The sequence below is a fragment of the Lissotriton helveticus genome, chromosome 3_1 (genome assembly GCF_964261635.1).
Source record: "Lissotriton helveticus chromosome 3_1, aLisHel1.1, whole genome shotgun sequence".
NCBI lineage: Eukaryota > Metazoa > Chordata > Amphibia > Caudata > Salamandridae > Lissotriton > Lissotriton helveticus.
The window spans coordinates 1,815,303,480-1,815,326,539 of NC_136061.1; the positions used below are offsets into that span (position 1 = coordinate 1,815,303,480).

Below are 23,060 nucleotides of genomic sequence, written 5' to 3' on the forward strand. Positions count from 1 at the left end.
TTTATGAGGCCTTGTGAACGTTTTGCGCTTCCGTTGCGTCACTTTTTGTGAAGCATCAGCGGCGTAAAACATGCCCCCTGTTGCGCCCTATTTAAAAAATGACGCATCTAAGCAGATGCGTCACTTTGTAAACCCCTGTGCTACATTATACCTGCGCCAGGTATAATGTATGCAGGGTGGGTGTTCCCACGTAAGTATGCCTTGTAGACCTGACGCAGTGAAATCTATGGGATTTCACTGAGCCACTTCCAGAGTGCAAATGTGTCAATATCTTACGCCTGCCTCAAAGCAGGCATATGGGACTTGCCCCATGTGAAAGGACACATTGCTGGAGTTGCGTCACTTTTGTGACACACTCCAGCAATGCGTCACTTTTGTGCCTACAGATACGTCAGAAATACTGACGTATCTGTAACTCCTTGAACCATGATGCGTCATACAGTAAATATGACGCATCCGTCATGTCGCAAGGAGGGCGCACTGAAAAGTGGCGCACCGCTGTTTTCACGCAGCGATGCGTCACTTCTCATAAATGAGGCCCTTTGTTCACAACCAAACTTCCCTATCACCATCGCAGGGATTTGGTTTTGCCCCTAAAAGTGTTTTTTTATCACTGTAATAGAAAAATACTTTTCCCATTGGGTCTTGGCTATCACTGTAATAGAAATTGGGTATTTGTTCCCTTTGTACCTTCCTTAGGACTGCATTATAAAGAGAGTTTGTTCCTATGGGACTTCCTTGTCAATGTAATAGAGACCAATTTAATATAATTACCACTTTTTCGATGATGCTAAATAGTTGTCGTTTTAGGGTTCTGCCAGGGGATGGAGGAGAGGTGCTCGTTAAATTCGACTAATTTGAAGACAGAACTGTACCTGATATCTTGGACTGGCTGTACATAAATGACATCTCTCCATCGGGCCCATTTTTTCTTCAAAGCTTTGCCAAAACCATCCGAATTCTGGGGGGGAAAAACAACATCATTTATTAAAATGAAATAAATTATTGCCCAACCTTAACGCGGTCAATTTCCTTCAAGTTTCCAGCTGTTGATTCAGCTCCAGAAAACTGAGAATTCTTCACCCTCCTCTCATATGCCAATCTCAAGAACAGACTTATATATAACTGTGAGTGCTGCACTAATACAACAATATACAAATCAAAACACATTTATCACGTGTAATTCTTCAGAAGCAAAGGCGACTTTACACTTTAGTATATATTTCCACTTTATCTTGGCATAAAGCAGTTAGTTACCTTGTTGAGCAGTATTGCAAACTGTTGATGTATGGTAGATATTGGTCACTGAGTGTCTTTACTACCCATATGACCACACACATGCTCGAGCACACACATGCTCACACATGCTTTGTCTTCTCGGTGTGGCGTTGGCAGTTTTTGGTTTTTCACACACAAAATTGTATGCGTTTTCAAGACTTTAGCTTTTCTACAAAGGCTCTAGTTTTCAAAAACTGCACAGGAGTCCTCTCTTTTTGACATATCTAGGATTTCCAGATGATGGTTGCAGTTTCCTGGGTCCTTGTGTTCTATTGAAGTTGCCTTTGGCATTAATAATGGTGGCTATAACTTCTCCCAGACCACTCATAATTCTGCAGTATCACAGATGTCCCTGGTGTGGTGTCAACTGACACACTCTTGCATTTTTAAAATAATCTATTTGGTAACTATCTGCACCACATGCTCAGTGATTCTGATAATGGAGTACTGTTAGTCTCCAGACCCTAAATTCATAGACATGTGCACCATACTGCGGGTGAGCCTTTGGCTTCGCTTTCTTAGGAAACATCACTGATGTCGACCAATAGATTTATTTCTGAAAAACATGTAGCTTGCAGGCCAGATTATGTGCTCATCATCAGATACAAGAAGATGGTGAAGGCAGCTGACACCTTCCTGCATTCTATGACGTCTGCGTGCGTGCACATGCACTGAACTACCAGAGATCATAAGCCGTCTAAAGGCGGGAGCATGCTTTGCAGTTGCACTGTTTTTTCTTACAACACGTTTGCATTCTGGTGCAGACTGTGTCATTTTTTTTATGATTCCAATCAGGGCGGAAATCATTAGCATGCAGAGGGTAGCGATCTAATACTGGCTACACTAATACTCATCTGAACGTCCATAGACGCTCGACCAGTACGCAGAGAGCAATGCTCCAGGGCAGCTATTTGGGACAGGGCAGTTCCTCAACGGATTCCCCTGGTTATTCTAAACAGACCGCCCGTCCCCAAGCTGGACATCTCCAAGGCCATTAGAACAAGTTCAACCCCACAGTGTAATTCCAATGAGATCATCTCTCTTCCAATCCCTCACTATACTCAGCCTGCTTTCTTCCCTCAGACTAGCCATCCTCACCTCCCTGAACTCCATTTGGCAACATGTTGCTGGGGTCGCATGCCCCTATTAACACTCCATACCAGACCGAAGGCTTAGGTAGATGTAGCCTTTCTTTCTCTTTCTCACGCCTTTACTCCCCATCTCTGAGAGCGAAGAGAGATCACATGGTGTTCCCTGTTGGGGTTGATATATTCATTGTACTTTTTAGGTCAAAGCCTACCAGACAGCACAGCTTAGTTTGCTAAGGACATCTTGGGGAAATTCCGAAAGCTTCCCTAGGAATGCATTCCACCTGTTGCTTGTCATTGGCTTTGTGGCTTGTAACTGACATTTGCTTGGGTCTGCTGGTTTTATTCATTTACGACTGTCCAGGCTGAATTTGTCCTTCCCAAGGAGCAAAGCCGCTCCACACCAACTACCCTTGTATTCTTCCACACATGCTCCTTTCTGTAAACAGTCATGTAAATCTCGTTCTTATCTTGTCATATTTGCTGTGCATTCACATACTGAGGCCAAATTTCAGGCTCTGCCTTTTGAGGGAGCCTGGTGTTTACTTTTCTTTCTCTGACTTCAAAGTGTGAGGATTTATGTGACAATCTTGCTGGATACTTGGCATAGGAAAGTAATTTTTTCTAGCACACAGTTAATTGAACTGTGCAAGTATTTCAGGATATATCAGAATTAGGATCACAAATGAATCCCATTTTTGTTAATTCTGAAATGAGTTGGAAACTAATACTTTAATATGATCAAAACAAATCATTAAACTAGGTGGTGCCTTTTCCCACACATTATCGTTTGTGCACTGTATAGTTTTACTAGTAAAACTGTATGTCTGTGCAAATGTAAATGTCTTTTTAATTGAAAATGGGTTGTCTGTAAAGACAGTGTGCTACCACACCATGTACACGCCACTCTATGCAAATACACCCTAATCTGCACTACTCCATGCCACTGCACTCTACTCTGCACCACTCCAAAATAGACCACTCCACGCCAGTGCACCCTACTCCACTCTGCACCACTCCACTCTACATCACTGCACTCTACGCCTCTCTACTCTACTCTGTACCACTCTACCCTATGCCAATTCATTCTACGCCAATCTACAGCACAGAACTCTTGGCCACTGCACTTCACACCACTCCAATCTAGGCCACTCCAATCTAGTCTGCAACATTGCCCTCTACACCACTGCAGTCTATGACAATACACTCTACGCCAATGCACTTTACTTTGTAACACTCAATTCTACGCCCCTGCACTCTATGTCAATAAACTGTATGACACTCTAATCTACTATGCACCACTGTGCTCTATGCCCCTGCACCCTACGCCACGTTTAGGCCATTACACTCTATGCCACTCAGCCCTGCACCACACCACTCTACGCCACTTCACTCTATGACACAGCGTCTACGCTAATGCACTCTACACAACAGCACTCTACTCTGCATCATTATACTCTATGCCACTGCTCTTTATACCACTCTACGCCAAGCTACACCACTGCACTCTATGACACTCTACTCTGTAACACTGCACTCTCCGCCACTGAACTCTATGGCGGCACTTTATTCCACACTACTGTACTCTACTCTGCATCACTACACTCTACGCCACTGCATTCTGCATAACTACACTATATGCCACTGCACTCTCTGCCACTCCACTCTATGCCACTCTACTCTACACCACTGCACTCTACACCACTGCACTCTATGCCACTCTACTCTGCATTACTTCATTTTGCACCACCGCACTCTAGTATGCACCACTCTACGCCACGTCACTTTACTCTGCTCCACACTACCACATGACACTGCACTCTATGCCACTGCACCCTTCTCTGCACGACTGTAATCAACACCACTGCACTCTACTCTGCACCACTGTAATCAACACCACTGCACTCTACACCACTCTACTCAACACCACTCTACACCCCTGAACTCTACTCCAATGCACTTTACACCAATGAAGTCAACACCACTGTACTTTATGACATTCTACTCTGCAACACTGCACTCTACGCCACTGAAATCTACACCTCTTCATACAGCAAACAGGAAAGTAGCCTGGTTATAAGAGACTGCACTACCTAGATTAGTCAAGTTGAGTAACGATATTGCCCACCTCAAGTGATCAGCCCCCCCTTGATCACAAATCAAAACATGCATAGAAGGTGGATGAGAGGCAATATCAATTAGTAACAAGTAAAGCAATGTACTATGTACACAGTAGAAAGACAATTGGTAGTTGTTAGTTGAGGTCTTTGTGCGTCTTTATTTCAAATGCGCTTGAAGAGGCAAGTGCTGAATCAATAAATGTCTTGTCTGGGTAAATTGTAGAAAATGTTCAATGTGGTATGTCCATTTGTGAGAGCGAGGTAGAGGCCTCCAGCCTAAAAGACTGCAGTTTGCCTCTCATCGCGCTGAGCACAGGACGCCACCCGGACAGGGCTTGAATCTCCTAACACTTGGATCTAGAAACCTTCACTTATACCGTAGCGCTATGGGCTGAATAACAATTTGTCTGACTTGGATTAAAACGGCACACGACCTACTTGGACACACAGACAGTCTCTTAGGCTTGAGGCCTCTACCTTGCGCTCACAAACGGACATACCACGTTGAACCTTTTTTTACAATTTACTCTGGCAAGACATTTATTGATTCAGCACTTACCCTGAAGAAGCCCATGTTTGGGCGAAACACGTTGGCTGTCTCCAAACGCATTTTAAATAAAGACGCACAAAAACCTCTACGCTACTTCACTCTGCACTATGACATTCTATGCCAAGGCACTCTACGGCACTGCAATCTGAGCCACTCTACTCTGCATCACTCGACTCTATGCCACTGCACTCTACAGCACTCAATTCTACAGCACTAAAATCTACTCTGACTCACTCTACGCCACTGCACTCTGTGCGACTCTACTCTGCACCTCTGCAATCTACTATGCAACACTCTAATCTACGCCACTGCATTCTACGCCGTGCCCTAAAAACATTTGGCATGTAAATCATGCAGCAAACATCATATAAAAATATGATTAAAGCTCTTAAAAATTCAAACAACTACACTTCTTTACAATTTGGAAGATTTCTGACTAGTCCATCAGATTATATCAATTCAGTGTGAGGCATTTATTAAAAGTGCTAGGCTTTAAACGTGAACGTGGAAATATGCATGTCCACTGTCTTGACGAATATGCCACTATAGCCAAAGAGTCTCGGAGGGCAATTTGTCTACTTGGACATTCATTGATTGCTTAGAGTCTACAGTAATTCCAAGGTTTCTTACTTCCTTAGAAACTATAGGTGTTCCCAGATAGTCAGGCTAGGCGGCAAGTGGGTCATAATTTTTCCAATCACCACATGTGAGTATTTATGTTTTGGAAGCATTCAATTTGAGATGTCACCATGTCATCCAATGACCAGCAGCTCTGAGACAGCTAAACATTTGAGATTTTCCAATATCTTTGGGGATTTCCAGTTAGCCTTGAGAGACCCCTGTGTTTGTGAAGTATGGTTTGGATGAGAAAGGGGAAGAATGGATGGCATTCTGTTCCGAAGGTAGGATGGGGTCCAGTCGAGAGCAGTCCCTTCTATGCCGCTTCATTGAGTCTTTGTATTACAGTGTCATGGTCAACTGAGTCAAAGGCAGCTGAGAAGTTGAAGAGAAGTAGTGCAGCAACCCCGTTCTGGTCTACTGTGTTCTCAAGGTCATCCTAGGTGGCAATGAGGCCAGATCCGGTGCCTCTTCCTGGATGGAATCCAGTTTGGAAGTCAGAAAATATGGAGTTATCTTCAATGAATTGTGATATCTGGGCAAATGCAGCTCTTTCTATCAGTTTGCACAAGAAAGGTTAATTTGTAATCGCTCCTTAGTTGTCGGGTTAGGCGTGTCCAGGTAAGTTTTCTTTAATTAATGGGTGCATGTATGTGTTTTTTAGTTCTTCTATGATGAATCCTGTAGTTAAGGAATTATTGATGATTCTTCTTAATGGTGAGGCAGCAGAGGTAGTTTAAAGAATATTCTTGAAGGTATGTAGTGGACAAGGATAAGAGTGGATGTCGGCAGGCTTTCTTGCTTTGACGAGATCCAGAAATTCACTTTGTGATATTTGTTTGAAGGAAGGCAGAGCTTATGTTAGCCTGATATTGGAGGGGGGGTTTTGGAAACGGATTGGTGTTGGTGGTTTTCCTTCGTTTTAAATTGGAGTCCAACATGTCTGCTTTGGTTGTGTAGTGATTTGCCAGTTTGTCCGTGAATCCTTGGGTAATGGGATGAGTTCTTCTATGCATTTAGGTTTATGAAATTCAGTGAGAATTGTATAAACCTCTATGCACATTTAGCATTTTGAATTCTGTCTCAATAGTACCTTTTTTTGTTTTTTGATTTCTGACTTGTATAATCTGTTAATGTTCTGTAGGTGAAGTTTTTCTTGATTGCTGTTTCTTTTGAACCAGGTGCGTTGCAGGTTTCTAATTTGCTGTGTTATCTCTTTTATTCTGTATTTCTCCAAGGTGCTGATTTCTTTTGTCCTGTTTTGTTGTTCTCAGAGGTATTAGGATATGAAATGCTTCCTGTAGTGACTCATTTTGTTTTTAATGGAAGTTATTGTGTCTAGATCTGTGTTGGATGTTAGGTTTCTAAGTTTTTGAAACTGAGTTTGTTCCAAGATAGGTGGTTTTAGGTGTTTTGATTTGTGGTGTTTTATGTTGGAAAGCTAGCAAATGGTAGTCTGACCGTGGTCTGACCATGTGACTGGAGCAATCTTTTGAGAGGTAAATAGTTCTGGATTAGCAAAAAGGACTTCTAGGATGTGTCCGGCGATGAGTGTGGGTTTGTGGACGGTCTGATGTAAGTTCAGGGTGTCTAAGCCAGTGATGTTGTTTTTGGATTGGTCATATTGGGGTTGTCAAACCAAATGTTTAGGTTACCAAGAATGCATAGCTTGGAGTGTAGTGTTATCAGGTTTGAAACTGTATCTAGAGATGGGCCTGCAAATGTTGCATTACTAGGTGCAGGTCTGTAAAGGAGAAGGAAGTTACAGGAGGAAGCTGATGTAGGGTTACACCTGGCGAAGAGGGCCTCAAAACCTTGTATGGAGACGTCGTCAGCTTTAGTGAGATTTATTGTTGGCTCAAATATAACAGCTAGTCCACCTTCTCTTTTGCCTATACAATCTTGTGTGAAAGTTTAAAAGGCTAGAGGAATGGCTTCATGCAACAATGGAGCCATGTCATCTCCCAACCATGATTCAGTTATGAAGAGTAAGTTAGGTTGTGTGTCAGTGAGTAGGTTGTGGATGTGATGCTTGTTTTTAGAGAGTGATCAAGCATTTACAAGTAGGTAGTTTAGAGATTGTGTTTTGGTGATGGTGTGAATTTGTTTTGTAGAAGAATGAGCAGTATATTTTTAACTTGTAGCTGGTGTGTCATTAGTGGTGGTATTAGCTGTATGAGGATAGCAATAGTATAGCTTTTCTATATGGTATTCCTTGTTCAGCAGGCTTAGAAGGCATTCTGATGGGTCTGTGTGTGTAGGTGGTGGAGATGGTGGTTGAGTGTGATATGGTAAGCTGTGATGTTTTGTAAAGTAGCCTTGTTGTGTAATAGACAAAGTGTGTGTGTGTGATTTTGTTGTGCTTGTGTGCGTATTATATTGTGTTTTAGTGGAGTAGTGAGAGAAAATGATGAAGTGGTTTTGTGAGAAAAATGTGTATGTAAAGTATTGTTGGTGAGTGGAAGCTGAATGGTAAAGGGGGTGGTGTGTGTTTTGGAAAAGAGTATATGTGGTCTGTGAGGGGATGGACAACAGTTATGAGTGTTTGTGTTAGATTGAATAGCTAAAAGAGGTAATATGTTATGTTATGTTATCCGTGCTTATATAGCGCACGGCTGCCCCGGCAAAGGGGCGTCCCGGCGCTTCCAACAACAGTATGTGTAGTGGAATGGAGTTTAAGGGTTGTTTGGTTGTGTTTTTTTCGGTAAAAAGAGGAGGAGGGTGTTGGTGTATGAAATAATGGCGGGCTGAGTATAGGTTTAGAGGTGACAGAAAGTGATTTCTTAGGAGTAAGTAGAGGGTAGAGTTGGTGCTTTTTATGAGAAGGGAGTCTGTTTTTGGATGGATTAAAGTTGTGTGGCGTTGTGATGACGATGTGTGGATTTGTTAGTGGTATAGGACAGAGTGGTGTTTTGTGTGAGAGTGATATTGTCATTGTGTGGTAGTTGGGGTAGAAGGGTGTATAGGTGTGGTTTGTGGGGTTTTGTAGTAGTTGTTGAGACAATGAAATGTGGTAATGGTTTGTTTGTAGCAAATGAGTAGAGTGCATACGCTGTGAGCATGTTGATATGTTTATGGATGTGGATGAGTTAAGGTGGGTGCTGGGGAATGGAAAAAGGCAGCATTTCTGGCCTTAGTCCTGAACAAGCCAAAACAGGCAAATGCTCTTGTCCTTTCCACCCTTAGCCTCGACACCCGGGCTGAGACGCCCTGAGCCCTAATGTTAAAAGGCCTAGTGATCAGGTGACACCTTCGGCCAATGTGAACCCTACTTCTAACCAATCAGAACACTAGCCCAAAGCCCTATGACCAATAGGAGACCAGGCCCTTACAACCAATAACAGCCCTAGTCATAGCAGCCAATCAGAACACAAACCCTAAGCCCTAAGTCTAATAGAAAAGCGAGAAACAGGAACCAATCAAAACCCCAGATCTATCAGCCGTTCAGAATCCTAACTCTAAGCCCAATAGAAACCTCAGATGTAGGAACCAATTAGAGTACAGATGTAGAGTCCAGTAGCAAACTTATATAAGGGGTGTGTGACCTTAAGCACAGGCTGATGGCTAGGGGGCAGTGAGCTACTCCTGAAGATCAGAATCTCCTTGGATACAGACAGGCTCAATATTGTTTGTATCCCACATTTTGTTGGTCCTGTTTTACCCTGCAGGTAAGGCCCAAATCTAAGCCACTTAAAATACAGCTTTTCACACACTTGAACAAATTACTTTTCTAGCCAAAAACGAAGGTTACATATTTTATTTATTTTATTCTATTTATAAAGTTTTATATATAGTGCGAACAAGATCCCGAAGGATATCAGAGCGCTTTACAATAAATTGGTAGAAAGGACAAAATTAAATAAACATAGTAATTGAGAAAAGGAGAACAAAAAAAATGCTAAACAGTAAACTATGGTACAATTATAAGGTATAATATTATGCAGAGGATGCAATCCGTGACTGTTAGTTGTGCCATGGAGCTAGGAACAAAGAGATAGACGCCTTGTTGGTGCCTCATGGCAAATTTAGGAAGGCCACGGAGAGTTGCACTGCCAAAGTCTAACCTTGGTAGGACAAGAGCTTGTACAACCTGCTTGAAATCCTTCTGTGGCAAGAAGGGTTTGATAATTCTGAGAGTCCTCATTAAGTGGTTCGTTCCCTTAAAAACGTTGTTGATATAAGTCTTCATATTCAGGTGTTTGTCAACTGTGACTCCAAGCGATTTGGCTGAGTCTATGATGATCGGAGTGCAGTTGAGAGCCGTGAGGTGAGGCATCCAGAGGTCGATCTTGGGGGTGTGGTTCGGCTGGGAGATGAGCAAGAATTCCGCTTTGGAGGCGTTGAGCAGGAAATGGTTCTCCGTTAACCAATTTTGAGTCGACATGAGGATAGAATTTAGCGTGATGATGTTATCCGAGGATGACATTTTCAAATAGAGTTGAGTGTCATCGGCATACATGTGGAAGAGAATGTTCATAGAGTTAAGTAAATTAGTGAGAGGTTCCAAGAAAAGGTTGAAGAGGATAGGTGAAAGGGCTGATCCTTGGGGGACCCCCATAAGTACTGGGGAGGGCTGCGAGAAAGAGTGGTTTGTCTTGAATCTTTGAGATCTGTGGAGAAGGAAGGATGAGAACCAGAGGAGCACCTGATCCGAGTATCCCATTTTGTTTTGTAAGATGGATAGGAGGATATCATGATTAACCGTATTGAATGCAGAGGAAAGGTCAAGAGGCAGGATTCGTTTTTGTCAAGCATTTTCAGGATGTCATCAAAAATGTGTACAAGGGCCGATTCAGTGCTGTGATCCCTCTGGAAACCTGACTGATGATGGTCTAAGTGCTGGTAATTCTCAATGTGAGCACAGAGCTGGGATTGGACACACTTTTCAAGAAGTTTCGCAAGGGTGGAGATGTTGGAGATAGGTCGGAAGTTATTGAGATCCGATTTGTCAGCGTTGTTTTTTTTTTAGAATAGGTGAGACCTGGGCTGCTTTTAGGCAGTCAGGGGTCAAGCCTTGAGATAAGGAGGCGTTTACAATCCTGGTCCAGGTGGGGATGAGAGCACTCTTGATTTCCTTGAAGATGACCGGAGGCAGCGGGTCCCCGAAGTGGTTAGAAGGGTTGATAGTCTGGAGAATTTTTTCAATGTCTTTTTTACTAAAAGGGGAAAAGGAGCCCCAAGAGGCATTATTCTTAGCATCGACGATGGTCGGGAAACACTTTTCAAGGAAGTCGGAGGGCGAGGCAGCTAATGAAGGGGGCACTAGGGCCTTCTTAGAGGCGAGGTCAATGGAGATAAGTCGTGATTTCTCCGAGAAGAAAGCAACAAATTCATCCCTAGAGGGTAGGTTGCCATTTGAATCAGAGAGGCTTGGAGCGGTAACAGATTGCTGTTTGACCAGTTCGAAGAGGTTCTTGGGATGATTTGCCGCTTGGTCTAGTTGTAATCTGAAGTAGTCAACCTTAACTTTCTTGATCTGTTTGTTGTAAAGGCCTCAGACATCTCTCAGAAGTTTTAGTTGACCAGATGAAGGATTGGAACACCAGGATCTGTCAGCTGCTCAAAGATTGCGACGTTCAGAGTTTAAGTTTTTGTTGTACCATGGTTTGGAAATTTTTGATGAGGTATTTTTAAGCTTGAGTTTGGCAATGTCGTTCATGATCTTGGCGATGCTCGAATTGTAGTGGTCTGTGAGAGAATGAACCTCAACCAGATCAGCTTGGGAGGAAAGGACATATTTACAATGAGTAGCTAGTTTGTCGTGGTTAATTGATCTGAGATCTCATTTCAGAATCTTTGATTTACCAGGTTGAGCCTTCCTCAATATCACCTCCCTGTTAATATAGAAAAGGATGCTGTGATGGTCCGACTAATCACAAGGAGTTATGGAATCTAAGGAGATGGTCTGATCCTTCGAGATGATAAGGTCAAGGATTTCCCCTTTCATGTGGGTTGGTTGGCCACAAAGCTGTGCTAAATCGTTATCATGTAGAAATGATTTGAGGCAGGATACCCCTGGGTCATTGTGATTGGACCAGTGCAGGCTGAAATCCCCTAGGAAGATTTGTGATACTGCAGAGTCGACATTGCTAGAGATCATATCCATTAAGTGCTCAATGAAAAGGAGATTATCTCCCGGTGGGTGGTAAAAGGTGTGAAGTTTACAGATTGGTAGGTCCTTACTTGAGATGTTGAGACAGAGATATTTGCAGGAAGAGGGGGAAGAGGACTCTACCTGAGAGATCGAGAGAGTATTCCTATAAATGCAGGCTAGACCACCACCCAGTTTCAGAATTCTGTCAAGCCTGACTATATCATGAGTGGGAGGTACTAGGAGGTCTAAAATAGGAGTGGAAGCGGGATTTAGCCAAGTTTCGGTGAGGATGATAATATCTAAATCGTTGTGCTGGATGAGGTCAAAGATATCAGATTTCCAAGCACAGTTTAAACCATGAAGCAGATTTAGCAGCCTCCTAAACACACTCTACTTAGCCTCTGAGGGTGTGGTTCACCTTTCTAACTAAGCACAGTACAGGGAAACTAGGACAGAAATTCAAACAGGACCGGTAGAAAAACAGCAGTCTTAACAGTGCCAATTGCATAGAAACCAAGTGTTCAATTCAAACTGTCATGAGTAGAAAAACAGCACTGTTTACAGTACCAATTGCACAGAATCCAATAGTTCAATTTAAACAGTCACTGGTAGAAAAACAGCAGCTTTAAAGTTTAAAAAAACGCAGCACAAGTCTGTGTTCTTACCATCTTCTCTGTCATTTGTTCACTGGGCTGCTTAGGGCACAGAGAGGCTGGGGCTAAAAGATGGAGGTGGCTGTCTAGGTGTTCCCTCCACTTGCCTTAAGGGCTTCTGCAGGTGTGGGAAGAGGGTGGCTCAGGGTTGCTTGGGAACTAGAGGGCAACTCAGAAAGGCACAGAATGATGGCATTGCTCCTGAAGATCAGAATCTCATTTCATACAGACAGGCTTATTTAACACTTTGCCGGTCCTGTTTTACCCTGCAGGTAAGGCCCAAATCTAAGCCACTTAGAATACTGCTTTTCGCGTCCTTAAAAAAAATCACTTTTCTAACAAAAACAAGGGATACATGCACTTTCCAAGCACAGTTTACACCATAAAGCAGATTCAGCAGTCTCTTAAACACACTTTGCTTACCCTCTGAGGGTGTAGTTTGCCTTTTTAACTTTTAAAAACCCAATAGGGGAGAGGGAGGGGCTGGGGGAATTGTCCCTGCACACCCAAGTATAGTACAGGAGAAAGTAGGACAGAAGTTCAATAAGCCACAGGTAGAAAAACAGCAGTCTTAACAGTACCAATTGCACAGAAACCAAGAGTTCAATTCAAACAGTCACGGGTAGAAGAACAGCAGTTTTAACTTACCCCTGGCGAAGACCTCCGCTCTGCCGCGGAGTGTGCGGAGATTTACCTTCTGCGCGTTCCGGTGAGAAGGCAAATCTCCGCACACTCCGCAGCGGAGCAGAGTTTGCCAGTCCCCGCCTACACCTTCCTATTAAGAAATAAGTTAACATTAATTGAAAAGCAACTTAAAACCACTTATTTCTGTACTGCAGGGTCCCCTGGGCTGCCCGCCTCCTCTTTCTCGGTGTGACGGTAATGCTTGAGAAAACTGGGCGCACACCCACGCATGCACATATCTTTGAAGAAAAGTGCATGCGCAGGCGCGCGCATGCGCAGTTTTCTCAAGCATTACCGGTACAGCGAGGAAGAGGAGGAGGGCAGCCCGGGAACGCCGCAGTACGTAAGTGGTTCTAAGTTTCTTTTTAATTAATGTTAACTTACTTCTTATTAGGGGGATGGAGGCGGGCGGCGGAGCGGAGTTTGTTTGCAACTCCGTGGACCTCCGCGTAGCCCCGCTAAGCACACTACCCCCGGGGTTAGTTTTAACAGTGTCAATTGCACAGAAACCAAGAGCTCAATTGAAACAGTCTTGGGTAGAAAAACAGCAGTTTTAAAGTATCAAAAAACATAGCACAAATCTGTGTTCTTACCACCTACTCTGTTGTTTTTTCACGGGGCTGTTTAGGGCACAGAGAGGCTGGGACTATACGATGGAGGTGGCTGTCTTGGAGTTCCCTGTACAGACCTTAAATGCTTCTGCTTGTGCAAGAGGAGGAGGGCTCACGGTTGCTTGGGAGCTTGAGGGTCACTCAGTAAGGCACCGGCTGGTGGCCCAGGGCAGTGAGCTGCTCCTGAAGATCAGAATCTCCTTGAATACAGACAGGCTCAATCCACATTTTGCTGGTCCTGTTTTACCCTTCACTGTCATTTGTTCACCGGGCTGTTTAGGGCACAGAGACTGAGGCCACACAATGCCTTCATAGCCTCTACAGTGCACAGTTCACTGTAAATTACTTACAGATCAGTAATGAAGTTTTTACCATGACACCATTATGGTGCAGAGCTCTTGTTGAGAAGGAACCGAGCTGGTGCTGTGCGCGATTGTGCCAGCACACATTAGAGGGGTTACAGAAAAAAGTATTTGCTCTGTTCTAGCCCCCAGGGCACAATGTATACATAACACAGCTCTGTAGATGATTCTCACCTAGGCCCGTTGCACTAGTTTCAGATAGGCACCCTGGGATTACTGTTTTTAATCCTTTATTTTATTTCAGCGCCCTGACTTCTGTTTGCTCTTTCCAGGCGCTGCATATTGCATAATGATCATTCTGTTCCCGTCACTTAATCTTCACTTATTTCCCCCCCCCTTCCTTCCTTGTCCCTTTTACCATTACCCCCTTTCATGTCTCGCACCTCTAATTTAGCACCTGAATAGGTGACTTTGATGACGGGCAGGAGAGGACCTGACTTGTGAAAGCGAAACCCCCACCCCGCTAGCCATACACTAATATCGCCCAAGATGCAATGGTAACAATGTCAAGCCCTGCATGTGTTCTCCCTGCACCCACAGAGTCAGAGGTGGTTACTAATAGGTCAGGACTCATCTGGAGCCTGGTTCCCCAGGGGGCACAGAAACTGTGCAATTGGAATCCGCTGAAGTCGGATCTCACAGGTCTATAAGAGCAGTGCGTGTTGAAAACGTCTTGAAAGTTTTTTTCTGCAGTTTTACGCCAGCACCATTTACCTTACACAAGGTCATATTAGTTTTTTTAGACACAAGGAAATTTGTGATTCGCCAAGAAAAACAGGATGTTGAGTTGACAAGAAGCCTCCTAGAACCTGGTACCCTTGTTCCAAAGTCAGCAGCTGGAAGCAACTGAAGATGCACAGTATTTTTTCCCTTTTGTCTGAAATGTATCTTGAATCTGTTGGCAGCAATAACATGAGAGATTCACATCAGGCAAAAGCAAAAAATAGTGTGCAAACTAGGCCTGGGTTTTTCGGGACTCTGTGTGCCACGCGCAGAGGGAAAAACTCAGCAAACTCCGTGAGCAGAGTGGAATTTCACGCCCAGGACTAGTGCAAACATGACCATTGAGCTGATGCAGCAACCAAATCACTTTGTCATGCAGAGAGGGAATCGTTGAGAGGCCTCAGGGAATGAAGGGTCATTGTGGGAGGGGCTAGGCTCAGGTTATTTTGGACTCGAGGGTTTGAGAGGAGCCACAGCCAGGCATCCAGCTTTTTGTCTGATCCTATGCAGGAAGTTTTTCCATGTCGTGCACAATGACCACTGAGCTGTAATTGTCGTGTTATGGGAAACAACGTGTAGCAGTTTGTTGGCTGACACAGAGTCTTATAGTTTTCACAATTCTGGTAATTTTGAACAGCTTTGCAGGTGCCTTTATGGTATTTCTGGGATGTCCAATCTGAAATTTTGAGATTTTGTGTATAGTACTGGTCCTGAACAGTATGGTTGTAGGAAGAGAGAAGTGGAAAGATCTGTTGGGATGGACATTTTTTATATTATCATCCCATATTTCAGTGTCTATGTGAGATGTATGGTAGCGGTCAGATTGTATAGATATTTGGGACCTGCAGTGAAATGACTATTTCAAAGTGCTGCAAAATTGTCCAGTAATGTGTGACAGATCTCTAAAGTTATTCCATGCCTGTTCATGTGGTGGTATTTGGCTGTACAGTGCTGGTGATGGACAGCCCTCATAGCAGACATGTCTTATGTGAATTTAGTAGGGATAAGTTACAATTTGTAGCTGACTGTTGCATATTATGGTTTTAGTTTAATTGTGGGCCATAACTATTATATTTAGAAGTACATACCTATATAATTCCACATAGAACTGTAGGCCAGCAATATTTGTTTGCTTACTCGCGTAATAAGAGTAGGTTGCTGGTTGAGTTGTTTGCAGTTCTTAGGTTGTAAACTGAGGTTTGCGCTTGAGGGTGAGGCTGTTTTCTTGGCTCTGTTGTCGAGAGGCGAGAGGCTGGTGGTGCATTTATCTAGGAAATAGTGACATTTTTAATTGTGTTCGGAAGTGTTAATGGACTGGGGTGCTTCCTGTGTGTGCTGGTAATGAGTTTCAGAGCTTGGCGGCTTGTCCTGAGAAAGGGCTGCCTCCTAGAGATTTCTTATGGTAAGGTGGTATGATGATAAGTGGTGCAAGCCTGTAGTGCAGTGTTCTGTTTGGTTTGTACTGCTTGAGTTTAATTAACTAGGTATAGCTGTCCTTTTTTCTTGGGAAGCTCTGTGGACATTGCAGATCAAGGATGGCTGCATAGACTATAGCATGTGCTTTGCATGGAGTTATCTCCCTCTATTTACTGAATCAAGGGTAATCTTTTCCAGACCTGAGACCCCCATTTCTCTCCCTACTGAGCTTGGAGTACCGTGAGCTTACTTGCCCTAAATGCTTATGCCTTCAGCGCCTTACGGAGCGCCCTACCAGCTCTACTTAAGGACATACTGAAATTCCAATATTCCTCTGGGAGATTAGCAATACCTTTCTCCTACATGGGTCACCCCTGTGGGGGGAGGCAAAGGGAAGAGGGGTGTAGGTTGGGGTGTTGGGATTGTTGAATAATAATGACATTGACACTGATATCTTGCTTCTGACTATCGCTAGCTCTGTTTTATATAACCACTAAAAAACATTTAAACCTAAAGTAGGAAGTAAATACAGCAGGACGTTTAGGCAAATTTGACAAGCAGAGGCAGTAAACACAGGTACATATGACACAGGCAGAGGAATGGATCATAGAAGGATGTTAAACAGCATTTACTGTGGGGGCGAGGCATGTGGGAAAAAAAGTTGGTGAGACAGTCAGAGATGAGGGACATCGAGTGATATGCGTTAGTAGGGAAACATTACCTTTCTTAGTAAAGATGACCTTTAAATTCTCCATAGTGACTCAACATACCTTCAAAGCCGCTATAGCCCACTCTATAGGAGGTAACTGCATTTGCCAGAAAAAAAAGATTACTTACCTGCAACTATAGGTTCTCTAGTCTAATATCTTTTATAGATTCACTTGCTTGAATTATCCCTGCCATCGAGCTAAAAAGTCCCACCGTAGACAAAGTGAGCAGTCTAATATTAAACATAATCTGAAAAGTTTTATCATGGTTACATTATTAGCCCATTTACAACATTCCAAAAGAACCAAACTTCAACCAATCAGAAGTAAGCACATAGAACACAAACTGTACAAGAGGCCACCACACCCCATATTTCATTGCACAACTTTGAGTGGTAACTAAATTAACATATTGATTCACTTCAAGAGATGTCGTAGCACTGCCTGCCCCACTGCAGCATCTCTCTGCACTGTTGAGTCCAGGTAATTAAGTTGCATTGTGCCCATTTTCCAGTTTGTCTCCTGTAAATGTCCTTAAGATTGTACATTTCTAGGAGGACTATAGCTGCAAGAAAATGGTCAGTCAACCTGAAGTGCTTTGCCTTGTCTAAATAAAAGTTGAGACTTCTTACATCCATTGTATGAAGTGCTCTTCCTGCTGTAATAACAGGATTCTTGAAAAATGTTTTAAGAAGAAAACAAGTTACTTACCTGTAACTTTGGTTCTCCAGTATTGGTAACTTTCATAGATTCCCATAGCTTGTATCATTCCCCGTCGTCCGACTGAGAGTCCTGGTAAACAAAAAATAAAAGGTACAAAAAAGAGAGAAAAGGCCTAGGCCTCATCGCATTTTGTAGCATATCACCCTCTTTTTGCAAAAGAGACCAAAGAACACTGAACAGCCAATCGGTACAGCCTCACCCCATAGAACCCTCCTGGGATGGGCTCAGAGCCTCAGATTTTCATAGCCGTTGCCAGTATAACAGCAGATGCAAGAGGCTGAGCTTTCCCAGGGGAGGCGGGTGGGCGCATGGGAATCTATGAAAGTTACCAATACTGGAGAACCAAAAGTTACAGGTAAGTAACTTGTTTTCTTACTCCAGTATTGGAACTTTCATAGATTCCCATAGCTTGTATCAGAATAGTAAGCAGTTAGAAAAATGCACATTTTGTGTAATAATAACTGTTATACGTTTGCAGTGTGTGTATAACACCATAAGAGATACAAGTTACCAAGACACTAGCCAGTAAACATCATTAGATACCAAATGCGTGAAACCAATAACAGGAAGGAGTGTTAGAAGGGAAAGCTCACCGCCTATTGGAAGAGATTCTTCAGGACTGCCTGTCCCACCGCAGCATCACTCCGTGTGGAAGAGTCCAAGCAGTAATGCCACGTGAAAGTGTGGGCACTGCCCCATGGAGCTGCCCTGCAAATGTCTTTGATCAGCACTCCCGCGAAGAGAGCCGCAGAAGATGAAACTGATCTTGTCGAATGAGCCCAAACTCGTCCTTCTACGGGCTTACCAGCCACTTGGTGACAGTAGTAGATTGCACTGGCAATCCATTGTGCAACTCCTTGCTTCAAAAGCGGAAACCCCTTGCGAGGTGCACTGAAAGCAACAAAGTACTGAGTAGATCTCCTGAAGTCCTTGGTACGTTGGAGATGACATTTAAAAAATCTTTGAACATCCAAAGAATGAAGAGACCTCTCCGCTGGAGTTGTCGGTCAAAAGGAAAAAGATTTCAGAACTACCGGTTCATTCAAATGAAAATCTGAAGGGACTTTAGTGATGAACTTCGGATTTGTCCTCAGGATGAGAGTGTCTTTTTTTAAAATTTTAAGAATGAATCCTCAATAGTGAGAGTCTGAAGTTCTCCAACCCTCCTGGTCGATGTTAAAACGAGGAGGGGGGCCACCTTCCATGAGAGAAATGTAAGGTCCGCCCTATGAATCGGCTCAAAAGGAGGTCTCATGAGTTGAGCAAGGACCAAGTTGAGCTGCCACATGGGTGGTGGAGGTCTAACGGGAGGAAAAACCATAAAAAGTCCTTAAATAGTTTCACAACTCTTACAGACCAAAGAGAAGGGCCAGAAGATGTTCGTCTGAAACTAGAGATCGCTGCCAGGTGCATCTTGGTAGAAGAATGTGAGAGCCTTGATTTAGCCAGAGTCAAAATGTATGGCAAGATTTGATGAGGAGCAGAAGAGAAAGGATAAATGTTCTCTTAGCGGCAACACAGGCAGAAAGTTTCCATTTTGAACGATAGATCTTATTCATACTCGGTGCGAGAGTCTTAGCTAGAACCTTTCTGCATTCTTGAGGTATATTCAAATTCTGAAATTCTCTGTGCTCAGGAGCCACGCCGTCAACTGAAGCGAGCTTGGGCCTGGATGTACCACTTGGCCCTGGGACATTGTCACTAGAGAGGGAATTGGCCGCAGATGAATTGGATGATCCCGGGAGAGCAGGAGAAGCTCTGTAAACCAAAACTGGCGGGGCCACGCCGATGCAACTAGAATCATTCTGCAGGGTTCTGCTTTGAGCTTCCTGAGCAGTCTTGGAATCAGGGGAATTGGAGGAAAGGCATAAACAAATGCGCCTGACCAGGCCATCAAAAGCGCATTCCCCAACGCTCCCCGATGGTGTTCCCTGCTTGCATAGAAGTGCCATTTCTTGTTCTCTGGGGTGGCGAACAGGTCTCTGGACAGAGTGCCCCAACGATTGAAAACTTTCTCCAGAGTGCACTGGTCCAATTACCACTCTTGACAGGCAGCCATTAGATGACTCAATGTATCTGCTGTCGTGTTGAGGGTACCCAGAAGATGTTCCGCCGAAAGAAAGATTTGGTGATGAATAACCCACTCCCAAATCTCTTGGGCCTCTTTGGAGACCAGCTGAGACCTCGTTCCACCCTGTTTGTTCACATAATGCATGGCCGTCATGTTGTCTGTACGGACCAGGATAGTGGAATTTCATATTCTCTGAAGAAAAGCCTGTAACGCCAGACAAATTGCCTTGAGCTCCAGAAGGTTAATGTGGAGAATGTGTTGCTTGGGCTGCCAGTGGCCGCTCACTTGAAGGTCTTGCAAGACCGACCCCCCAGCCTTCCAGAGAGGCGTCCTTGATAAGTATCAAAGGAGCTGGAGTAACTGTGAAGGTGAGACCCTTTGAGATATTGTCTTTGATCATCCACCAGCTGACCGCCTCTTTCATAAGAGGAGTGATGATTACCTTGTCGTCGAACGAGCCTTCCACTTGGCACCACTGCCTGTCCATTTGCTCTTGGAGCAGGCGCATATGAAGCCTGCAATGCGGAATTAAGGGAATGCAAGATGAGATTGATCCTAGAAGAGATTTGTATAGGCAAATAGACAGAGACCTTTTTGTTTGCAATCGACGGGCAGAGGTAATCAGTCTTTGCTGTCTTTCTTCTGATGGAAAAGCTTTGCAACAAGCTGTGCCCAGAATGGCCCCCAGAAACTTGGCCAACCAGGAAGGACAAAGGACTGACTTGTCCTTGTTGAGTTGAAGTCCCAGATGACTGAAAAGTTGAATGCAACTTTCGACTGCTTTTGAAGCTGCCTGAGAAGACGGTGCTTTCACCAAACAGTAGTCCAGGTAAGGGAAAACTTCTAGCCATTGTTTTCTGAGAAATGCTGCGACTGGGGCTAAGACTTTTGTGAATATCCGCAGCTTGGATCTGAGTCCAAAAGGCAGGACCTTGAATTGAAAGTGGCTCTTGGCTACTGTAAAGCGTAAAAACCTCCTGTGGGCCAGGTGGATGGGAACATGGAAGTATGCGTCCTCGAGATCCAGAGTGGCCACGTAATCCCCTGGATTGAGAAGCCGCAAAATGTCCTGAAGGGATACATCCGAAACAAGAGTTTTATGAGATAGGTGCTGAGCTCCCTCAGGTCTAAGATCGGGTGCCACTTTTCTACGGTCTTCCAAACGAGGAAGAATCGGGAATAGAATCCTTTGTCTCGTTGAAACAGAGGTACTGGCTCTATCGCTCCTTTGAGAAGTAGTTGGTGAGCTTCTAGACGTAGAAGATGTGGATGTTTAGATTCGGTGGCGCAAGGGGCTCTGAAGGGTGGAAGGTGTTGAAACTCCAGTGTGTGGCCAAACCGGATGATATTGAGGACCCACAGATCTGATGTTATGAGTTGCCAGCTGTGGAGGCATTGTGATATCCTGCCCCCCACTGATGTTACAGGGGGTGAAGGAACAGTAAACAGAGCCGGGAAGCCACTATTGGCTCCTAGAGGAATCTCTCCCCTGGCGCCCTTGTCGTCCTCTAGAAGATTGGCGAGAGAAAGACGAAGATTGGCCCTGTCATTGAGAATACTGGGGTTTGTAAGACTGAGATTGCTGCGAATACGAGGAATAGCGCTGCTGCAGCTATCCACTCTTGTATGAAGAAAAGCCTCTTCCTCTTGCTCCGCGGAAAGGTACTTTGCGGTATTGCAAAGTCCCAAGGGACTTTGCTGTTTCCGTGTACTTTTTTATATCCTGCAGCGCGTCGTCCACATGCTTTCCAAAAAGCATTTCCCCATCGAACGGCAGATCTAGGATTTTATTTTGGACTTGCGGGCGAAACCAGGTGGCCTGAAGCCAGCCTTGCCATCTAAGGACTACCGCACCCGCCAAAGAGCGAAAAGCAGTGGTAGCAATGTCTATTGCGCAATCAATAATCTCTGGAGAAGAACGCTATCCTTCCTCCAGGATTTTCTTTGCGTCTGCCTTTGATCCTTCTGGTAGCTGGTCCAAATACGGAGATAAGTCGCACCACATTTGGCGCTCTTATCGTCCCAAAATTGCCAGGGCGTTAGCAGCCCTGACCAGGAGGCTGCACATAAAAGAGAACCTCTTTCCCACATTATCTAGTCGCCTACCCTCCTTATCCGATGGTGTGGTAAGGGGCGCCGTCGGATTCTTTGACTTCCTCTGGGCCGCTTGAGAAATTACAGAGTCGGGTTTCGGTTGGCCAACCAGGCAAGCGGGACTATCCTCTGGAGCTTTGTACTTTTTCTCCAGTTGAGGGAGAACAGGCATGACGGTAGCTGGAGACTTCATTACCTTTATCCCCTCACTCCATACATGGTCTGCAATCGGGATAGAACTGACAGACTTTCTGTAAGGCTCTTTAAAATCATAAAGAACCCATTCTGACTATACTGATGGTATGGGAAGATCAAAATGTTTGGAAGCCCTTTCCATTAAATTGTGGAAGCCTCCAATATCCGCTGGAGGAGGATCCACCGGATCCGAAGATGGAGAAGCTGGATCCGGAATAACGTAGTCATCCCATTCCCTATCTGGATCTGGGACTGAGACTGTGCCCTGGTCATCATCTGATGAGTCATCTTGCACTGTGACTACATTCTGTTGAAGTTCCGTTGGCTCCGGAACCGGAGCTTGTGGAAGCTGAGGAGCCACCGGACCAGAAGAATAAGTTGGAGGTGGAGGTGGGGACACTTGCACTGACTGTTGGCCGGAGGATTGAGATGGAAATCTTCTCCAATAATCCAACAACATTAATTGCAGATCATTAATAAGTGAAGACGGCATGGCCATCATGCCCTCCTGCGACTGTTCCTGAGATCTAGTTTGCAGCAGATATTGCTGTTGGTCCATATAATAGTCCTCAGAGTCTGAGTCCTGGTATTTCACACGTAACTGGAATGGGCTATATGCATCCCCATAAGGGCCCTCATGCTCGTCTAAAAACTCTTCCTCCAAAAGGAGTGCCGGAGGTAGTGGTGTCACTCTCCGAGGAGATGTCATCTCCAGGGTAATCTGGCATCTTTTTATAGAAATTGCCACTCTTTGTATCATCGACGAGGTCGTCGACGGAGGAACCGCCAACGAAGATTGGACCGTCGACGAAGATGGAATGATCGTCGACGGAACCGTCGTCGAGAACGACGTCAGTACCACAGTAGATGTCGACGTCATCGTCAACGCCATCATCGACGCCATCCTTATCGACGTCGAGGTAGTCATCATCGTCGACGACATTGTAACTGGTACCACAGGTAGCAGCGTCGACGAAGTAGTCGTCGACGAAGGCATTGGAGACGACAAAGCTCTCGCCGACGAGCCCGTCGACGGAGCTGAAATCAACGCCGGTTGAATCTATGGCACTGTC

At 44.5% G+C, this 23,060-nt stretch overlaps 1 protein-coding gene across 4 annotated transcripts in view; it reads right to left on the bottom strand.

Moving 5' to 3' along the window:
• Positions 1-23,060, bottom strand: part of ANO9 (anoctamin 9) — a 769,113-nt gene that overhangs the window by 208,012 nt on the left and 538,041 nt on the right. For all 4 annotated transcript variants that reach the window (XM_078682729.1, XM_078682726.1, XM_078682727.1 and 1 more), the window contains one exon: positions 876-961. In XM_078682729.1, the coding sequence (XP_078538855.1) occupies positions 876-961 (86 nt within the window). The remainder of the gene's footprint in view (positions 1-875; positions 962-23,060) is intronic.